Source organism: Meleagris gallopavo, chromosome 6 (genome assembly GCF_000146605.3).
Source record: "Meleagris gallopavo isolate NT-WF06-2002-E0010 breed Aviagen turkey brand Nicholas breeding stock chromosome 6, Turkey_5.1, whole genome shotgun sequence".
Classification (NCBI taxonomy): domain Eukaryota; kingdom Metazoa; phylum Chordata; class Aves; order Galliformes; family Phasianidae; genus Meleagris; species Meleagris gallopavo.
In genome coordinates, this window is record NC_015016.2 from 42,691,743 (window position 1) to 42,711,494 (window position 19,752).

A 19,752-nucleotide genomic window follows, 5' to 3' on the forward strand; every position below is an offset into this window, starting at 1 on the left:
TTAAAGCAACATTCATTAACATTTCCAGCTTTCCCAGTGACTGTTACACAGGTGGACCCACTACAGCTATAATTATTTTCCAAACAACAGCCTCCTTACAACAACGTCAGACTTCAGGAGCATCTTCTTTTCTTACCTCTGAATCCTCAAAGTGAAAGTACTCAGATATTTGGTTAAATATGGTGGGTTAGAAACAGACCTGACCACAAGTTTCTCATTTTGCAGGCTGAATAGAAAGAAAGCAAAATCCTTTTACACGTCTGCCTAGCATGGTGCCTGCTCAACATTTAATCATGTGCGGAGAACGCTTTCTTTTTTCTGCCATCCAGGAGGAGGCTATAAAGAACACAGCCTGGGACTTGGAGGTGGCAGGCGCACAGCAGCAGATCTAAGATAATGGTTTGGAGCAATCTTCAGACAGGAAATTATTCCTATTTGGCAGGAAATTTGCCTTGCGCTCTCTTATTGTGACAGGACCAGACATGGCCGGAGAGACTAAAAGCTGCATTTTCTCTGCCATTTATTTGGAAATACATAAGCAGATTTGCTTTGCACAGCTACTCTCTCTCTGCAGCCTCAGCAGCAGTGTTTATGGATGGACCAATTGCCTCCAGTTCTCACAGAAAATGTTAACTCTGATGATTCCCTCAAATCCTCTTCACTCAACTGCTCTGCATGGTGACACATTATGTTTGTAGTGTCAGCCTTCATCTCTCATACAGTACACTGTACTGTAGTCCCTGGCACTTTCACAGCTTAGTGTTACAATTTGGTAATGCAAAATACATACTAAGCTACTGTAAGATCTGAAATTTGCTGCTGAATCCATCTATCCAGTAATTTGGAGAAAAACTACCACAATTTAGATAATTTACAGCACATTTGTATTTTAGGAGATGCAATTCATTAGCTTGAAATATTTATTATTAGTTACCTACTCTCAGCTAATTACTAGAATCCCTCCTTATTTAATTTGGGTATTTGGGCATTTATTTAATAGGTACCTCCAAAGACCTACTCTCCTGCTTCCAGATGATGTGGTTTAGGATTACAAGACTTGCTAGTGAGCTCTGACAGCTCTGCACCACGAGTGTAGGCTTCCTCAAGAAATATCTGGGCAGGAAGAGTATGGTTTAGCCTGGAGTTAAGACTGCAAGGGAGCAAAAAACCCACCATTCTATGCAGGCACAGAATGTCAGCGTAGAGTCCTGGGGGAGGACGCAATTTGAGGGCGTTTATTTGCTTACAGCTGGATTCTTATTACCCATCCTTCTGCTTCCCAGCCTCCTCACATTTAGCAGCTGGAGTATTTACATTTGTAGGAATTGTCAGTTTCTGCTTACACGCAGAGATAATGATATCCTGAAATGCTACGTTTTGCTGCTTCTGTTATTGCTGGGCTGCTTGACTTGTGTTTGACTATTTGTGATGAAATGTTACCTCCTCTGTGGATTAGCTGATTAAAAATGCATTAGAAGCCGTGACAATGAGTAAAAATAATAAAGACACTGAAAGGTATAATTTATTTAATAGATGCTCTCTTAAACTTCATTATTCTTTACCGGTCACACTTTTGCTCTATCTGCTAAGTTTAGTGACATCTTTCTGTTCATATAAATCGTTGTGTAAGTTCCTATCAGCATGTATCAGCAGTAAATAACATTAACATCTGCAAACAAGAATGAAAGGGCTGCTGGTTTATCTGAAAGCAGAGCCTGAGGGAGGGTCTGGCAGGCTGACACAGCCACACTAAAAGTAAATCAAGTAGGTTTAATGCAAGTGTAAATCCTTTGGCAGACAATGAAGCAGGAAATACACTTTTCCTAATACACACTGGGCAAATCCTTGCAAGCAAATGGCTGATAACTCAGAGTAATCTCAGTGAATGCAAGAGCCTCAAAATAAAGTAAGCAAGCCAAATACTGTCTCCGAGGCTCCAGAAGTCCCTGCTACATTATAAACCCTGGACAGAAAAGATCCATTCAAATAGGAAACAAATTAGAAATTCCAGTTTCCAGATGAAGATGAGACATATCATGAGTTTGCAGGCAGCTACTCAGTGAGAACTGGGGCAATTTCAGGGCAGCTGTTCCCATAAATACACCCCAAGCACCATCCTGTGGGCACCAGCAGTCCCACAGTGCTCCCCCCCTACCTGGCTGCAGGGCAAGAAAGCTGCAATGTATGGGGAAGGTCTTCTGATAAAAGAATCAAATTTGTAACGAGGGCACTTTCATCTCTGGAAGCAATTAAGTGACTCTACTTTCCATTAGACATCTAAGAATTACAGCTACACTAAGCAACATCTCCTCTCAAAATGATAATGAAAGACAATAAAGCAATAACAGTAATGAAAACAGAGTTTGATGGCTTGAGTGGTCACTTCTGTAAAGAACATGGAAAATAATTCTTGTTACAAGCAGGGTAGGTAGATAAAAGGCTGCACATCTCAGTTATGGTTCCCCAGGAATTTTAGTCTTCTATGCTCCATAAGCAATCAGAAACTTGTCAGTAGGACTTTGGTTTTGTCACAATTTTCACATCCCACTGTGCTTGCTTGATGGCTGTATTTACAACATTTCTACGGACAACCTGCTAAAGGAAGTTGTTCTTTTACCCATCATAAAGTGGCAAAAATCTCCTCAAATTCAGCTGCCCAGAGAAGCTGTGGTGCCCCATCTCTGGAGGCACTCAAGGTCAGGTTGGATGGGGCCCTGGGCAGCCTGGTCGGGTGGGTGGCTGCCCTGCCCACGGCACAGGGGCAGAACTGGGTGGGCTTTAAGGTCCCTTTCGACACAAGCTATTCTATGAAATATTAAATTCCCTTGTTTGAGTGCAATCCCAGACAGTTCTATGAAATATTCTATAAAATTCAGTTGTAAGATACAAAATGACTGCAATTGTTCCAGAATGTTACTGCTGACAGCTCTGCAGGTTTGGAGAAGAGAGAGAGCAAAGGGCCTGCTTTCCTTTTATTGTGAGTCTCACAGACTATAGTAAAGAAACAAATTAAAAAGAAAGCCCAATGCGTAGACTGCTAAACTGAAGTCTTATTCTAAAATATGGATGAAAACATAACTGTTAACAAGTTATTGTGTTATTATTACAGTGCAATAAAATATGGAAAAAGTATGAATCTTCACTGCAATCTATGTATGATCAGTTGTTCACTGACGTTGTGATGCAATTTTGTGTGTTTTCAGTAAATTCTCTTTAATCTCAACATATGAAAATCTACACAGCGTGAAAACTACACAGTGAAATTTCCTTAAGTTGACAGTCAGCAGTTCACTATGCATGTATGCTATCATTTTTTGCAAACTGCTTACATGTAAGTCCCTCTCTGATGCAGCCTCCATGGCTCTACCTAGATCAATGCACTATTTTGGGGATCACATGAAATCCCCACATTCCTCTTAATTTTACTTTCCCAAGAAATTGAAATGATGCCCGATTAATTTACTATAAAAGCTCAAATCTTACCCCTTAGGCTCTTAATCACTGTAATTGCTTCCTAAGTTTTTTCATCCCTAGCAATTTCCTTGCTATGACAGATTCTGGCCAGCCCCTTCCTGCTCTGAGTTTTCTGTACCAGAGAATGGAGTAACAGACAGCAGCTGGCAGGCACTGATGGTCCCACCAGCCACCAGGGTGTGTGCCCACACACAAACTAAAGGCATGCATACCCACAAATACTAATTCCCAGGGAAAATTTCATTGCTTTAAGAGCATGAGTGTGATCTCGAGTCAGAGCATTGCTGCCTGCCCCACTATGGCTGAAGGAGCAGAGAACAGAAACAGTCTCTTTTTGCCTACGAGGTAAAAGGAAAAGGGAGAATGGCTCAGAGTCCCAAACCTTGCAGTCTGAGCACAACAGAGGGGTACTATCAGCACTGAGGATGCAAGGCAACTCATAAGAGAGCTGAAAAGAGCAATCGTTTTCTGCATCAGGTTGCACTCTGAGACACAAACTGGTCTGCTGAAGGATGCAGTCGTGTGTCTGGAGGCACCCAGCTTCTCTGCTCTCCACTGGAGGAACATCTGCAGGACTTATCTGCAACAGAGCAGTAGAATGTAGGAAGCCACAATATGAGATAGACACCCACAGAACATGCACAAATACGTGAAGCCAGAAATGGAAAGACAGATGTCTGTGTACAAAATATAGTCCTTCTGGAGTCCCTGGAAAAGTCCTGTCATTGCATCTGATGTTCTAAGAGGTCGTTAATGGTCACTGAAGTGCTGTTGGAGCACATGAAAGCCCCCTTCAAAATCTGCAGCTCATAAACATATGGGGACATGACTATAAATGAGTCAGCGCAGAACACCCACACCTGCCTCCTAGAAGCAGATGGAGAGATACAGAATTAACTATAGTTTATCCTACATTAAAAGCTTGCTTAAATCCTAGAACCCTACTCTTGACCTATCAAGGTCCAATTGTACCAGGAGAGATATGTATCAGTTGTTTCCAGAAGAGATATGGGCTAGTAGCATAAGCAAACAATTGCAGCCATCCTAACATTGCTCAGACAGCTTTAAAGATCAGTCTGTGATCAGAAGTATAGGCAGAAGACAGCGTTTAGCTCCTTGCTTCAGACTCACCACTGCAGCATTGCAGCAATGACCCAGCTACATGAGTTGAGAGGAGTAGGACACAAGAAATGGAACTGGACAAGAGGTCAGGATTCTCCTCCACCAGACTGAGAAGTGTGCTTGCATGGCTGGTAAATACTGGGGGACAACTGGATCCCCTACATAATACCAGTCTCTGGCTTGAACAAATCCTAAACAGAGAAGACTTCTTTGCTTTCATGTTATCTCCTGCATGTTTAAGAGAAATGTTTGGGGAGTGCTTTACTGTCTTTAAGTTCCGTGATAGTTTTTTTCAAGTTAGAGCACTTACATTCTATTTGCTTCTTCATCAAATGAGAAATCACTTAAATGGAAGTAGTTTGTGAACACTCACTGTAGCACACCAGAACTGAAACAATCAAGTGATTAATAAAAAGCAGACAGTATTTGGACCATATTTCAAAATCATTAATTCCTGAATTTCTACTGCTCCTTAGCTTTATCCTGTACCAGGACATTTGCAAACAGCACAGTGAGGACTCCCAGGCATATGAGTTCATTCTTATTCCGAGAACAAAGGAGTAAAAAAAAAGATAAAATCTACAGGTGATTACTGAGCATTTGATGGCTGTTGGCAAATCCTGACTTTTTCTTAAGGAGTACTGTATTTTTCAGCATTACTGATGCGATTGATCAGATGAAAGTGGCATGTCTGAGAAAGAAGCAAAGCCTGTTCATGGTATATTTAACACTTTACCTTTTGTTTCTTCTTGGTTATGAGGCATGATGAAGATAAGGCTTGCAAGAACATTCCATCTCCCACTCACAATTCACATGCTACTGCCAGCACAGTTTAATTAGTTTTGCTTATATATACATATTTTTAGATTGCATTCAGTAAGATCACAATTACCTGACTTAAATTCTTCACGTTGGCTTTTGTGTGATTTTTTCCTTCACATAATTCTTCAGCGATTGTTTTGTTCTTTTTCCATCTTCTTGATCTCTTTTCTAAGTCATACTGAACTTCTTCAGTCTCACTGCTATCTGAATACTCCAAGCTGGTTGCCTGTGGGTTGAAATTTACATCCAGTTCCCCATGGAAATGTTTTTTTTCCATTCTGGGCACATCACTCTGAGTTCTGCTTTGTAACCAGAGAAGTTTGCTAGGTCCTTTAGCTTCCTGGGAAGAGTTTACCGACGATGTTTCAGAATCAGAGAACAGCGTCTCAGTATTGGTGTATAACCCAGAGGAAGGTGAGGTGACCGCCTGGTACTGATCATTGCCGTAAACCCATTCAGAATCATACTGGGAATTGGTACAATAGAAATCATCTGGTAATTGCCGAGGTCTCCGCCGCAGCTTGTTCAAGGCTACATTCCAGTCGTAATCATCCTCGCTGTCTGAGCCCATCTCGTCATATGCAGACACAACGCTGGATTCATTCTCCAAAGCTTCAAATACTTGACTCTTTGGTTTGGCGAGCATTCGAGGGCGAGGCAAGGAGATATTCTGCAAAGCTACCCAGTTTCCATCAGTGCTTTGTAAAACGGGAGGCGGATCTATGAAAATGAAAGAATAACAAACTTTTCAAATATCATACATTATCACAGTGTGAAGAGCTCTTGATGCCTGCTTGCAGTTATCTGGCCACAGATTGGAGCTTTCAACAAAACCAATGGACAAATGCATGTGTTGCTGCTACTATGAATTCTCTCGTGTTCTGGACTATGCTGCTGTATTTCTGATCAGAAGTCACCACTTAAAGTCATGGTGATGACAACTTGAAATATGAGAGTGCTTAAACCAAGACTTTTTTCCCTCCCCCTCCCGCCCCCCCCCCCCCAAATAAATATTAGGAAAGAATGAAGGAAACCAGTACACAGACATCTATAAATCCCATATTTTGCATATGTCTTTGATTCTATGTGCAGTTTTGACACCCCATCTCAAAAAGAAAAGATGGAAAAAGGATGGAGAAGAGCAACAAAGTGTGAGCCAGATTCTGAAAGGGCTTCCTTTTAAGGAACAATCAAGCCAGAGCTCTGTGTTCTGGAGGAGACAGGGGATACATGCTGGAAGAGATGAGGGAATCTCCTTCAGCCTAAACACTACAGGATATAAAGTAAAACTAGAGAAATCTAGTTTCAACAAACGACAAATAATAATAATAATAGTAAAAATAAAAAAGGGATACAATGGGTAACAGACCTGCCTAAAGGTGTTAGGGATGCCTGAAATGAATCAGTAATAAAACGGAGATAGCTATGGATACAGAAGAGAAATCCACTGAAAGTTACTAAATACAGAAAAAGACTTCCAGCTGATGTACACTCTTTATTGTAATCGCTGATATAGGAAGAAGACAAAATATCAAGCATGAGAATCGTCCTCACAAATGAGGAGCTTTCTTATGTTTTCCAGCAATGCCCAGTAATTTCAGCAAAGGACTTTCTTGAGAGAAAGAAGACCACCTTTCCTTAAAAACCTCACTTCTTTCAAACACAACAATCAGCTTTGGGAGACACAAAAGAAGTTGAATTCAGCTGTGCCATATTACACAAAAGTAATGCAGTGGATTCCCATACCATTATGTTGTTTTTTTCCTCTCCCAAACCACATCCCTTGATTTTGTTTAGCAATTACACATAAGAATCATCCTCAATTATCTGAAGAGAGGATAATGATTGATTAGATCCTAGAGGGTAAGCAGGATGGAAAGGCAACCCACTGAGAAATTTACATTCAAAAAAATTCAAGTCATATGAAATGGGTCCTTCTGATTTTCCAAACCAAAGTCACTTATTTGAAAGAAAGGATTTTGTGCACAGTTCTTAGGGTGCACATTATAATTTATCCAAGAGAAAATTAAAACAGGTTTTAAGAAGTCTCATTAAGAAACTATTGCAAAAAGGAAAAAGTTCAAAGTATTCGTCTCGAGTCGTCGTTTAAACCACTCTAATCAAAATGAATTGTGAACTGCTTTTTGGCTATGTGACTACAAAAGCCCACTAATGTTACCGCTTCAAACTCTTGGCTAAGATTTCTTGCATTTTCTGCAGCCTAATACAAGCTATTTACTACTCACGGGTAAGATCTTATTTACACATATTAGCACACTCAAATATTTAATATAAGCTCTACAGGCAGCTCAATTTCATCACAGATATGGTTCTTAAATGAAAGAAACAGAGCAAATCCTCTGAATGGAGCACCTAAAAGGATATTGGGTCAATTTGCCATTCTGCTCTGGTTAAGCAACTGTTAAGTACTAAATTGCTGAACAGTTGAATTCAATGGGATCGAAGTGAGCGCTTAAATTTAAGTACATAATTAACTGCTTTACTGAAAATAGGCCTCGGACTAAAATGCCCAGGAAAACAACATTTCCAACAGGAGACTGAAGGAACAGTTCACAAATAAAGAATACTTAGCTAAGTCACATTTTAATGCTACTTTATTACCACTCAATTTTCAGGTAGAGGACACTATTCATGCTGTCTAATTTTCAGCCTCCCAGCTTCTCTAACTCAATTGGCATTACAAAAACACAAATGGAATTGATGGGAAGTCCCATCAGGGATTGCTGCAGGGATCAGACAGATGCAGCAGCTCTACAGCTGCCTCGAGAGAAAGCAGAGAAAGCACAGGAATGAGCAGCTCCTGTGTCCTGGAGGAACAACAGCAAGAGGCAGTGGTCAGCTCTGCTGCTGTGTCCCTTGGAGCCAGGGCTGCTGCTGAAATGAGCAGTTCACTATCTCCCATTGTGCCAACGTGATCATTAGTGTCTCTGTGAGGATGAAAACTAAGCTGCTCTTTTGTGCAGCAGTTACCTGACGTGGCCAGAACAAGAGAGGCAGAGGAAACTGGCACCCCAACAGCAGAAGCCACATTCTTCAGTGACAGACTGTACTTATGTCACCTTGAAGCAAGCAGGGAACTGCACTCTAAAACCCACGGTGCTGGCTTAGTAATGGGGCTAACTTCTGATGCTGCTCCACTTATTTTCACATTCGCATTCATATCCAGTGTACACAGAGAGGGCATTTAATCTAGGGCAACTGCTTGTTCTCACCCATACAGCTTCATCAAACCTGCAGGGCTGCACAGGTGAATTCATCAGGGTAGAAGATAAATGTGTGAGGGGAATCTTAAACTTGAATTATTTCACTGTTTGGTTCACTATGTAGCCTCACAAATGTTAACTTGTGCAGCAGAAGGGAGGCTACAGGCATCTGCAGACTCCTTTCACTGGAGGACAAATAACTAGGCAAAAAAAACAACACAGCCCTGAGGCTCCTGTATCTTAAAAGCTCTGAAACACGTCCAAGTTAGATGCCTAATGCTTTGTAATACTCCAAAATCAACTTCCCAAAGGCCCAAATTTTGAATCTGTTATTGGAAAAAAACAATGGTAGGATAAGCAGTCATACAGTCCAATGCAATCATGAAACACTCAGCATTACCAAACAGACATACAGACGTAGACATTTTCATATGTGACCTCTGCAAGCACAGATGCCAACAGAAATTTCCTAGATGAGGCCCTTGCTTTATGTCTTATTTATTCCACACAGTGGACACCTACCTGTGCAGCCTACTGTAGGGAACTCGCTTTAGCAGAGGAGGTTGGACTCGATGATCTCCAGAGGTCCCTTTCAACCCCCGTGATTCTGTGATTTTGTGTGTGTGTGATAAAAGTGCAAAACAAGTGACAAGGTAAACAACTTGACCACAAGTGGTCAAGTATGTGCTAATGTGAGAGTATCAACAAAAGAGGAAGAGAGAGTGCTCCATAAGTGACCTTTAAGCTCATTAAGGGTTGTTAACATATTAAAAAACATGTCCACCAATAAAGAAAAAAGATGGATACGAGACAGCAGCTACCCCTCCCTAGACAAGGGAAACCTTCTAGCTCCATAATGTGCTTCTCCAGTAAAGATGAAACAGAACAATCAATTAGAAACTGTCAAAGAAAATAGTTTTGTAAACTATTTTATAAGTTGTATGTTAGTGACCATCCTTCTAGTTGGGGATGTGCTTGCTTTGCAAAGGATCACCTAGCACCTGATTCTGCACAGAAACAAAACAGAGCCCTTAGCGTGGATTCTGACTCTGTGTGCTTACTGGCAATGTGCACTGAGTGTGAACCTAATCCCTATTACAGACAGCAAGGGAGTGAAAACTGAAAAAAAAGAATCATATTCGTACTAGAAATATTTACTTGTTTCATTTAGCCTGTCCACACTTTTCCAGCTGGGTAATGCAGAGAGCTTGCGTTCCTTCTGCTTCTTGAATTGTCCTTTCTGCTGCCTCCAAAGAGCCTCAGTCACAGACGATGCAGGGTCTAGTCCTTTGCTGGGTGTATCTTCACTAGCCAGGGAGAATGCTGACTGAGACCTCTGCAGGAATAAAAATCAAAGAGCATAATTTAATAGCAGGAATATTTAGTTATCAAACTCTTTTCTGTAATTAACATGAACATTCTGTTACTCAAAGAAGTGTGGGGTCTGTGAGCATCCAGAAATGGAATTTAATGTGTTCAAAAGAACTGCTTCAGTGCTAGGTTGCTTACCCACGTGTCCTCCTGATGTTATGCAAGGAGGCAGGGAGTTGTTTGTACTACCAGGGGCCAGATGGAAGGAGCAATTAAGGTGTAGCTGTTCCGAATGCGCTTGGTGAGGACTGATATCTACCAGTTCCAATTCAAGCTAGCCAGAAAGAGATCCCATTGTGGTGAGACATGATGATCTATTGTTGGCTCAACAGACCATCTGTTGTAACAATATTCAGAAGTTAAAAATTAAAAAGAAAATGCAAACAAACAGCCTGTTCCCCAGAAATAGATCTGCAACTCAACTGATTTGAATGCCAAATTCTTTTGTTTGCTAGGATATACATATCTTACAATACGCTGGGCAGTTTCATGCAATCAACAAAACTGACAATTGCACACCTATCTTTTTGTAGTAAGGTCACATTTCAAGTCAAGATGAGGTAACATATGACTGTGATTGGCTAATGAGCTCTGACTGTGACTGAGAGGAAAGGGTCCTCTCCTTTGAATCCACACAGAAACATCAGACATTTTAGCTTTGATTTAGCTGTTGGGATCAGCTACACGAGTCGTATTTAAAATAGGCCAGATTGTCAAAAAAAAAAAGGAGAAAACTGGCAGTGCCCTGCTGATTTCAAGGCAATTCACTCTCATCTTACATGTGCAATTCTAGAAACACGGATACAGCAGCTCAAATCATGTTTTAACATCTGTTTGACACTATTTTGATACTGCACAATTTTATTTCTTTACTTAGTGGCTTTGCTTTTGATGGCACTATGCGTTTAGGCACTAAATGAATGGCAGAAGTGATCACTTTTTAGAATGACAACTAGCTTCTTCCCCTCAGAAATTGTTACCACTCAAAAACTCTGTCTAGGCCTTCATTACGGAGTTTTTAGATTGTCTGTGTGTTAGGGTTTCATTAAAAAGTATGCTTTCAATTGCTCAACTACTTTACAGGGACCAAGCTGACACTCTGAAAGATTTGTACATTTTAACTGATGTTCACTTTACAGATAATTGACTAAATCTGTTAACCTCAAAAGGGCCAGACTTTTCCTGTATCAGAGCTCTACTTTGCACTTGTTGTAGATGAGGAAAAGGATAACATGTCTTTAAGATACTTTCAAGTCCCTTCAATTCCCAGGTAAGCATAAACACTGCTGGGCATCCTTGCTGCTGTGAGAGCAATGTTTAAATGGCTGTTCTGGCTGTGCTTCCTCCCATCTGAAATGCTCCTGTGTGTGTGTCCTGTGGGACCATGCCAGAAGATTTAATTAACTGTACATCTTCCCATTAACTACAAAACTTCACATTTTTACAGTTATTTAGGACCAGTTCATGTCTGCCATATGCTCTGATATTTTTGTGTTAAAACTGCCACGTATTGAGAATAGCATGTAGTTGTGGCTGTCTCCATTTGCCCAGTACCATGAATATTCCCTTGAGGAGAACATGGCAAACAAAGGGATAAGAGATGCGGAGGAACCCGGAAGAACTAGTATCCTACAGTCTCTATTTTCCCTTGTTACTTAAAGAACTGAATCATAAGGAGGAGAAAAAAATAATCAGGAAAACGTTAAGTAGTCTGTTTAATGATAACCTGGCCTTAGATAATGAAAGCAACACGCTTTTCCTTATTTATGTATAATCTGTAGGTTTGACAGCTTCAACTAGCGTTTTGTTTAAATGGCAGCTTCTCGCCTGCCTACTCACCATTTCATAAACATCCCAGTAAGGTTGCATCATGGCAGTGGCAGTGTTTGCACTTAGCTCTCAGCTAACTTGAGATCTGCTAACAGCTTTGCTGAGATAACACAGAACCTGGCATGGGTTGCAAATCCCAGGGAAGGAGCTCGGCAAATCCTGCCCGAAGACCTCTTCCTCTGCAGCACTGCTTGTGCAACCTAAAGCCAACTTGAGTGCATGCACACCGTGAGGCAGATACATCCTTCGGGCAGACCAGAAGATATGCAATGCCACGAAGGATTTTAAAGAGGAGAGGGCTACCTTAACAGCCTGATTGACAAACAGCAGTGAGAGACAGGGAAGCACGCTGTTCAATGTGCTGTAGCAGCCCAGGACCTCAAACACATTGGAAATGTGTTACTGAAGACAAATTGATTCTTTTAAGTTGTGTCCCGAAGCCTTTGGGTCAGGCCAGATGGAAACTGTCCGCAGCCTCTGTCAACTTTCTGTGGGCAGCACAGAACCAGTAATATGCTGAATCTACTGCTAATGCCAGGCTAGGATGGCTTGATTGCACCTCTGTATTCACACTGTAAAAGAGTGAAATGATGCTTTGTAGGGGGCTGTTGAACTAGCACACTTCATTACTACTTTTGCAGCTGTTTAGTTGTTCTATCTAGACAAACCAAGAAATGGCAGTGCTCTAATGAGCTCCAATTAGGTTGTAAATAAAAGGATTGGGCCATTTCTTGCTCTGAAAGCCAGTTTTAGTTAAGGCCGGAATAACACATAGTGCAACTGTTTTATTCAGACACACGTAAGTGCAAGTGTAAATATTCTCTCCTAAGAGAATGACTGGTACAACCACAGGTAGTCCTAATTACTATAAAAAAAGGAGTGCCAATACTCAAGCCTGGTGCAGGAATACAACGAAGTACATCCTGGCATGAGAACAAATCAGTATACAGTGGCACAGACATGCTCATTTTTTTCAAAGCACAGAAGCAAGCATTGCCTGTAAATCCATCACTAATTAACTACTGTTCTGATTGCTGACTGTATTTGACGAGAAAATGATTCATGACCTCCTTTTCTTTTGCAATTAGAAGTAGAGACAAACTAGAAAGTCAGTCACCTAAGGTGAGGTTACACAGCAAAAGCTCTAACCTCGGTTGGCACATCAACCAGCTGGCTCAGGTAACTCAGCAGTCGTACAGTTGTGGGAGTTCTGTCTGGGCTACCAGCCCACGTATGTCTGCTGACTGCACTGCCACATGAGGGAACAGGACTGGAAGCTTATCTGGTACTCCATGTAGCTGTGTGTAGAGGCAGAGGGGAGACTGAGGGAAGGTCAGCTGCACTGACAGGCCCTTGGGTCAGTTGGCGTTGGAAAAAGGGGCACGTGTTGACTAAATGGAGGAGTCATGGCCCTGCATCTTTACCAATTGCCTACAAACCTGAACAGCAATTAGATCTCGTGACTGACAGACCAGTCCAGTGCATTTGCCACAAGAATCTAAATAATGCAACAGCCTAAATATGACTTTCAAAAGGAGACAGAAGTATAGGAGCTTTGATTTATAAAGATAAGAGAGGTCAAGAGGGTCGTTCTTGACCAGCTAAAACTACTGGCACCTATTCTGACCAGAGCTGTTTTGTCAGAAAGTGATAACCTGTCAGTCAAGTGCAAATTACAAGGCTATCCTGTCCCCTCCTGTTTGTAGTCAAACACTGAAGTACTTCAGCTGTTCGTTTCTTCGTTTCTGCAATAAATTTAAACATCGACAGATGGCACTGCAACCATGCAGGTCATTTGCTGTGCTCCCCATACATGCTGCTCCCTCTCAGGTCCGTGCTGCATATTGAATTGCTGTGCAGTACATCACGGCATGCAAAATACAGTCACAGCATTCCCATCGTTTCAGTTAGATGAGTGCCCACCGAATCCTGCCTACCGGCACCTGCTGTGAGATGTCTGTTTCAAAAAGAAATCCCAAACACTGTATTACTCTCTTTCCCCCACCTATTCAGGCAATTTCTGCTACATAGTAATAAAGTCTTAATGAAGAAAACTTAGCCTTCATCTTGTTCTGGCATAGAACTAAAAGCAATCTGCTTTCTATGTATAGTCTTGTATAGGCGATATGATTTCTGAAGATTAAAGGATAGGATAAAAATTAATCACGTACAAAGTCTATTATTACATAAACATTCCATCAGCTGAACATCTATAACAATTTACAAGATCACGCTTTGGAACACTAAATAAGTAAAACGAGAATAAGTAACCTTAAGGAAGAACAATTTTTTATAAAAACACACTTGCAAATATTGAATCTAAAGATGATAAACTATGGATTGTTTACCTTGAATAACTGCCATGTATGTATATATATTATTTAGAGAGAGAATAGGCAGATTTTGCTCTACATTCTTTCTCAAAAGATAAAATGGTGTAATTAATGGGCAATTCCTCTTGCTTCTAAACAGAAGCCAAAGTAGTATTACAAAATAGGACCCAAAAGCAACTAATTGAAGTCTACAAAGAATATTCTGGGTCTTGCATGTTTTTCCCCTCACTTCTCTTCCGTTTTACCCTATTCCTTTGGTCTATTTTAAGTAGCAAAACTCTAATTTATCTACACTTATCTGGCATAGATAAAGAATTCTCTTAAACCTGTGGTGCCATAAGGGTAAGGCAGCTGCAGGGCCTCCATGGCACTGGAACCTCACCTCTGGGCTTGGACCCGGGGGCAGCTGCTGGGTTGAGCTTTGAAGACCACCTTGTTTATTCAGTGATGCAGCCTGAAATTGCCAGCACAAACACAGATGACTTAGGTACCTCTCTCTGTGCCTGCAAATTTTACAGCTACGCCTGTTTGCAGCAAAAAGCCCTCACTCGCTTCTCATCTGCGCTCCATAAATACAATCAGTGCACAGACAGAACCAGCAGGTGCCACCCACCTGAACAAGCACTGTAGCAGTCCCTAAACATCAACAGATACTGCATTCTTTGGTATGAAAACTCCCACACCAGGAAGGAGACGAGATGAGCCTGAGAATGGTGCCACTCTGCCACAGCATATTTATCCCTGGAAGTGATTTTTCCCTCTGCTCAAATGTATGCAGTCCAGACATTTAGCAGTGGGTGTGAAATACCAAGGGTTTCAAGCATCTGTTCCTTAGTTAATCTTGTATGTGGCAAAGGATCTGTTAGCAACCCTAGGGCTTCTGAAAAGGGGCAAGAATAAGCAGATGAAAGAGAGATTTTCTCACTCAACTGGTTAGGGTATCATTCCATCCTGAAACACCACCTTGATTAACAGCATGTAGCCCAGCTACTTGGGCAAATTCTTGAAAAATTCTGGAAAAAAGCAAAGAAAACCGCTCCTGTCCTGCCAAAACCTCACAGCATCCATTCCTGCAGGGCTGTCCAAGCCGACTTCCTTGCTGGTGCCACAGGTGCAGCCTGGCTGCTCTTCAGGTGGGTTTGCCATCCTGCCACTGGCTGCTCAGACAGCCATTCCCCTCAGCATCTCTGATCCTTTACAAGGACTTCAAGGGAGTGCTCAGTCCATCAGCAGTATGAACTGCACAGCTGTGAAAGAACACACAGAGCCATGTTTGGGTGTATATTTGTTTTGGTTCAGCTTGGATTATCTGATCCTGAGGATCTGGAGATCGCAATGGAGAGCGGCAGGAGATTATTCCCCAACCAGCCCACTGAAGCTGAGCACGCAAAAAGCTCTACACAGCACCACACAGAAGTAAAATCCACAGTGTTTGATAGACTTTTTTTTTTCCCCCCCGAACAATAACAAATTGAAAATGCTATTGCTTTTAATAAAGAGGATTTTAAGCTAGTAGTAAGGAATATTTAAATATTGGTTCCAGCAAATGAGTATAAACACCCTTCTATTGTACTTAAGTGGTTAACAATTTAGGAAGATACTAGGAACATAGAAGAGCTAGTTCAATCAATAGCATGGATGTATTTGAGCAAGTCTATAGAGGTTTCTGGTACATCAACTATTACAGACTTACACCCACTCAACCTTTCATGTCCCATTCTGACCTTTGTCCGTGAAGTCGTGCTCAGAAGAGCACTCACCCATCACAGATCACAGCATGTCTGACTCAAACAGCTCCTCCACAGAGAAATCTTTAGCATTCCGTGTTTGTTTGCTTCTCTCTGTGATACTGCACACCAATTTCAACTAAAAATAAAGTAAGCGTCAGGCAGCCTCTCTCTCTCTCTGAGCATCACGAATTTTAAATCAGATGTTAAGGCTTTGTGTGTTAGGATAACAACTTTAAGACAAAACAAAGCTGAAAGAACCACACACGATCTATGTTCTTCAGAAAATAACACTGCAGAACAACCATCTTTCTCTATCCCCTCTCCTATTTCCTGTCATGCCTTAAAACCTATCTTGGCTTGCTGGCAGTAAAAGTAATTCAGTTGAATTTAGGCCTGCATGGGCTTGATCATATATCTAGAATCCAAAGCTGTCTTTTTGGATGTTTGTCAAGTGCACAAAGAGTACTACACAGCCAAGAATGAGTAATCTTCTGCTAGAGCTGCATCTCAAACAAATTCAAACTACACAACTCAAAAAGGACAATGCTGCCATGTTGAGCTTTGCACTGATTATTTAGCTACCTGAAGCCTTAAAAGGTGATAATGACTGCTGAGATAGTACTGCAAAAGCAGCTGTAGCCTATCCTTCTATTGCAGCAGAAGGGAGGAAATTAACCAGATGACTGTGCCCAGGGATGCGTTGATCTGAAATGCATGAAGAGTCAAATGGTCAGCTAGCCCTGATCAGTTTTCCAATGAGACTTCAGTGTTACACTTGAAAAGCCAGTAGATGGCAGCAGGATTCGTAACCTGCAAAATACTTAGAGAAACTTGGATCTGCTCAAAATAGAAGTGAATTTAAAAAGACCCATTATTTCTAGCGCACTAAGGGCTTTTCCACTTCAGAGTTTATTGTTCTTCCTCATTCTGTGATAGGTTGTGTAAAGAAGCGAGTAAATAAAACCCACCAGGATCCAGCATAAAAGCATGCATGCCTTATTGGAAGTAGGTCCAGGCAACATATTCTGTGCAACTTTCTGATCCCAGCTGACGCAGAAAAGCTGAAAGATCCATCTATGACATGATATAGTAATGAGCCATAAATGTGTTTTTTTCTGACACAAAGTTGTTGAGAGGTAAGAACTGGCTTTGGCAAAAACTTCCTACAGCATTACACCTCCCTCATCTGAAGTGGCTCTCCTACTGCACCACATGACTGCTGAACAGAGCTCCTCCTTGAAAAGGTGTTCTTCAAATATTTGTTTGGGACAAATCTACAAAGGTACAGAATACCTGCAAAATCTGCAGGGATTTCCAAAGCAGTGTTGAACCTCAGACTTTAAAGCATTCAAAGAACACAAAAGACAAAAAAAAACCACAACTCATAGTATACTGCGGACCTTATAATTGGCTTAACCAGTAAATTTCCACTTCCCCTGAGGGGCATCATAATGTGTATTTAATGAAATCCTCCTTTTCCTTATATCCCTAGCTGTTTTAAATACTATAAATTATGGATGAGCTTCTGTTTATATATGCAATCTTTTAGCTGTAAAGTAAAGACCGCTAATACAGCACTTAAAGCACACCAGGATACCTGCACTCCATCAGTGTTTAAATGGGATGCAATATGCCAACTGCTCTCACTGGCAGTGATGTATGGGGTAGAAAGGGATTGCAGGAGCATGGAATCACCCATCCTTCATGTTAGGCTCCTCCTATCCCAGCACTGTACAGCCTCTGTTTGATAATGAGAAACAGATGGTGCCATCTATCTCTGTTTATGAGATGGAGAAATAAAATAGTCAGCTGTGCTAAAAAAAATATATACTTGTAGGACAGACAAGGGATCTTGAAGAAATCGAAGAGGTAAAAAAGGAAAAGACAGTATTTTTGGCTACTGCCATACCACAATACTGCAGTTAAACAATCAATAACATATCTCAGGGAGATACGAGGTGGGAAGGGTTCATTAGGGAGGAGATCAATAGATTTCCCTCTAATCAAGTAGGTCTCATGCAGCCCGTCTGTTGGCTTCCACAGTGCACATCTACAAAGAGATAACCGAACAAATGTAATGGTCATTTCAAAGCTGGTGATTTTGGACGCCCACTGGAATTTTCTGGATGATGTGGATGAGCTCCATGTAAGTAGCTGTGATTAGAAAAAAACTGCTCAGCAAGCGTAACCCCACTATTATATTTGGGATCGCTACAGCTTCCCCGTGCTGTTAGCAAGCTTCTGGTAATACAGTGCAATGCAGTGATAAATACAGGTTTCGATTGGGCAGTGTTATGGCACCCAACTGCCTTAAGTACCAATGTTGTTAGCTTTATTATGCTAGCTAAGCCACGTGTCTTATGTTCTACACAGAATATAAATACAGATATCTGCTTTAAGATAAATCTCTAGTCCAAACGTGTGAAATTCTAATTGCCTTCATGTTTGAGATCGTTACTTCCCTGTCCTCTGCCTATTTATATTTCTGTTAATAATTTCTTCCCTTACATTTAACCTGTCTTGTTTCTGCTTACTTCAAGGACTAAGTTGTTTCTTTGCTTTGTAACAAAGACCTAACTCTACTTAAGTAATCCATACAGGGAAACAGGACTATATAGACAACTCCAGCCTCTGTAAACAGCACATTTAAAGTGCTTTCTTTTTTCCTTCCCTTAGCCTTCTTGTGGCTAATATCTGCTCAAACTATGACAACAATCACATACAGCTCAATGACAAGATATGTACAGGAAAATTGAGGGTTTGCATTATTTTGGTGAACATCAGTGCCGTCAGTTAGGAAAGCTTCACTTACTGCAATGGAGCTCATAAAGATTTGCTGTCACAAATTTGGACAAGAGTTCTAAAATCTTCCTGAAAGAGTGTAAAGAACTTTTCATGGAATGTCATAGGATCTAACTGCCAACTTCTCTAGAATCCAGGCTTTCATTTTGGAAAGATGAAGTACTGCAATACTTTTGTCAGAATAGACAGCTTTCTCAAATGGCAAACAGAGGAGAAATTAATGCAATTCGGCCCTCCAAATCTGCTGTGTATGCTTAGCATTTATAGGTGGATGAAAGCAATATTGAATGGAAAGCAAGCTCAGGTAAAAGCATTTGGGGTTGTTCTACCATTGCTGCTGAGTATCAGGCAGGTAGTAACTGCTCTAAATTTGCTCTGTGCAAGTTGTCTTTCAGTACACTCTCCAGCAGACCTTTTGCTAGAGTGAATGTGACTGTATTTCTGCTATCCTAGTAGGCAACCATAACAGCCTAGGAGCTGCAGAGCAAAGCGCCTAAACATGCCCACTCTGATTTGTGATAGCCTGGTAAACAGCAGCAGCTTAAAGGCACTGCTCCTCCAATTTGGAAGTTGATGGGGGGAAACTCTCATTTTTATCTCTGCAATTCTGGCCCACAGTCTTATATTCTGGGGTAAATCTATTTTCACTGGCAGCGTAAGCTGGCAAACTAAGCTGGAGATAAGGCTCTGCTGTGGGGGAGCAGCCTGCATGAGCACAGCAGCAGGATATTCAGAAGCAGCAGCTTAAACCACTCTATCAAAATTTACTGGAACTCATCTGTCACTGTCTTTGCTCTCCAGTTGTGAAACAACATATTCAAGCCTATGACTTATTTTCACTTCTTTTCCCTAGCTGCTCTTCTTAAAACGTTACTAATGCAGCTTGTCAGATTTTCTCCAGCTTTATAAGCAGGAACTAAAGGCATTATGGTGAGAAATAAGTGCGAGGAAGTGGAAATACTCTTTAGTATAAGGCATAAATGATGCAGTAAAGTTGTTTTTAGTTTTTTTTTGTTTTGTTTTGTTTTGTTTTGTTTTGCTGGT

The 19,752-nt window shown here is 41.2% G+C and overlaps 1 protein-coding gene across 3 annotated transcripts in view; it reads right to left on the bottom strand.

Annotated features, from left to right (window-relative positions):
- MYRIP (myosin VIIA and Rab interacting protein) overlaps positions 1-19,752 on the bottom strand; it is a 189,312-nt gene that overhangs the window by 22,710 nt on the left and 146,850 nt on the right. For all 3 annotated transcript variants that reach the window (XM_031553972.1, XM_031553971.1, XM_031553973.1), the window contains 2 exons: positions 9,801-9,978; positions 5,489-6,138 (listed from right to left, as the gene is read on the bottom strand). In XM_031553972.1, coding sequence (XP_031409832.1) covers positions 5,489-6,138; positions 9,801-9,978 — 828 coding nt within the window. The remainder of the gene's footprint in view (positions 1-5,488; positions 6,139-9,800; positions 9,979-19,752) is intronic.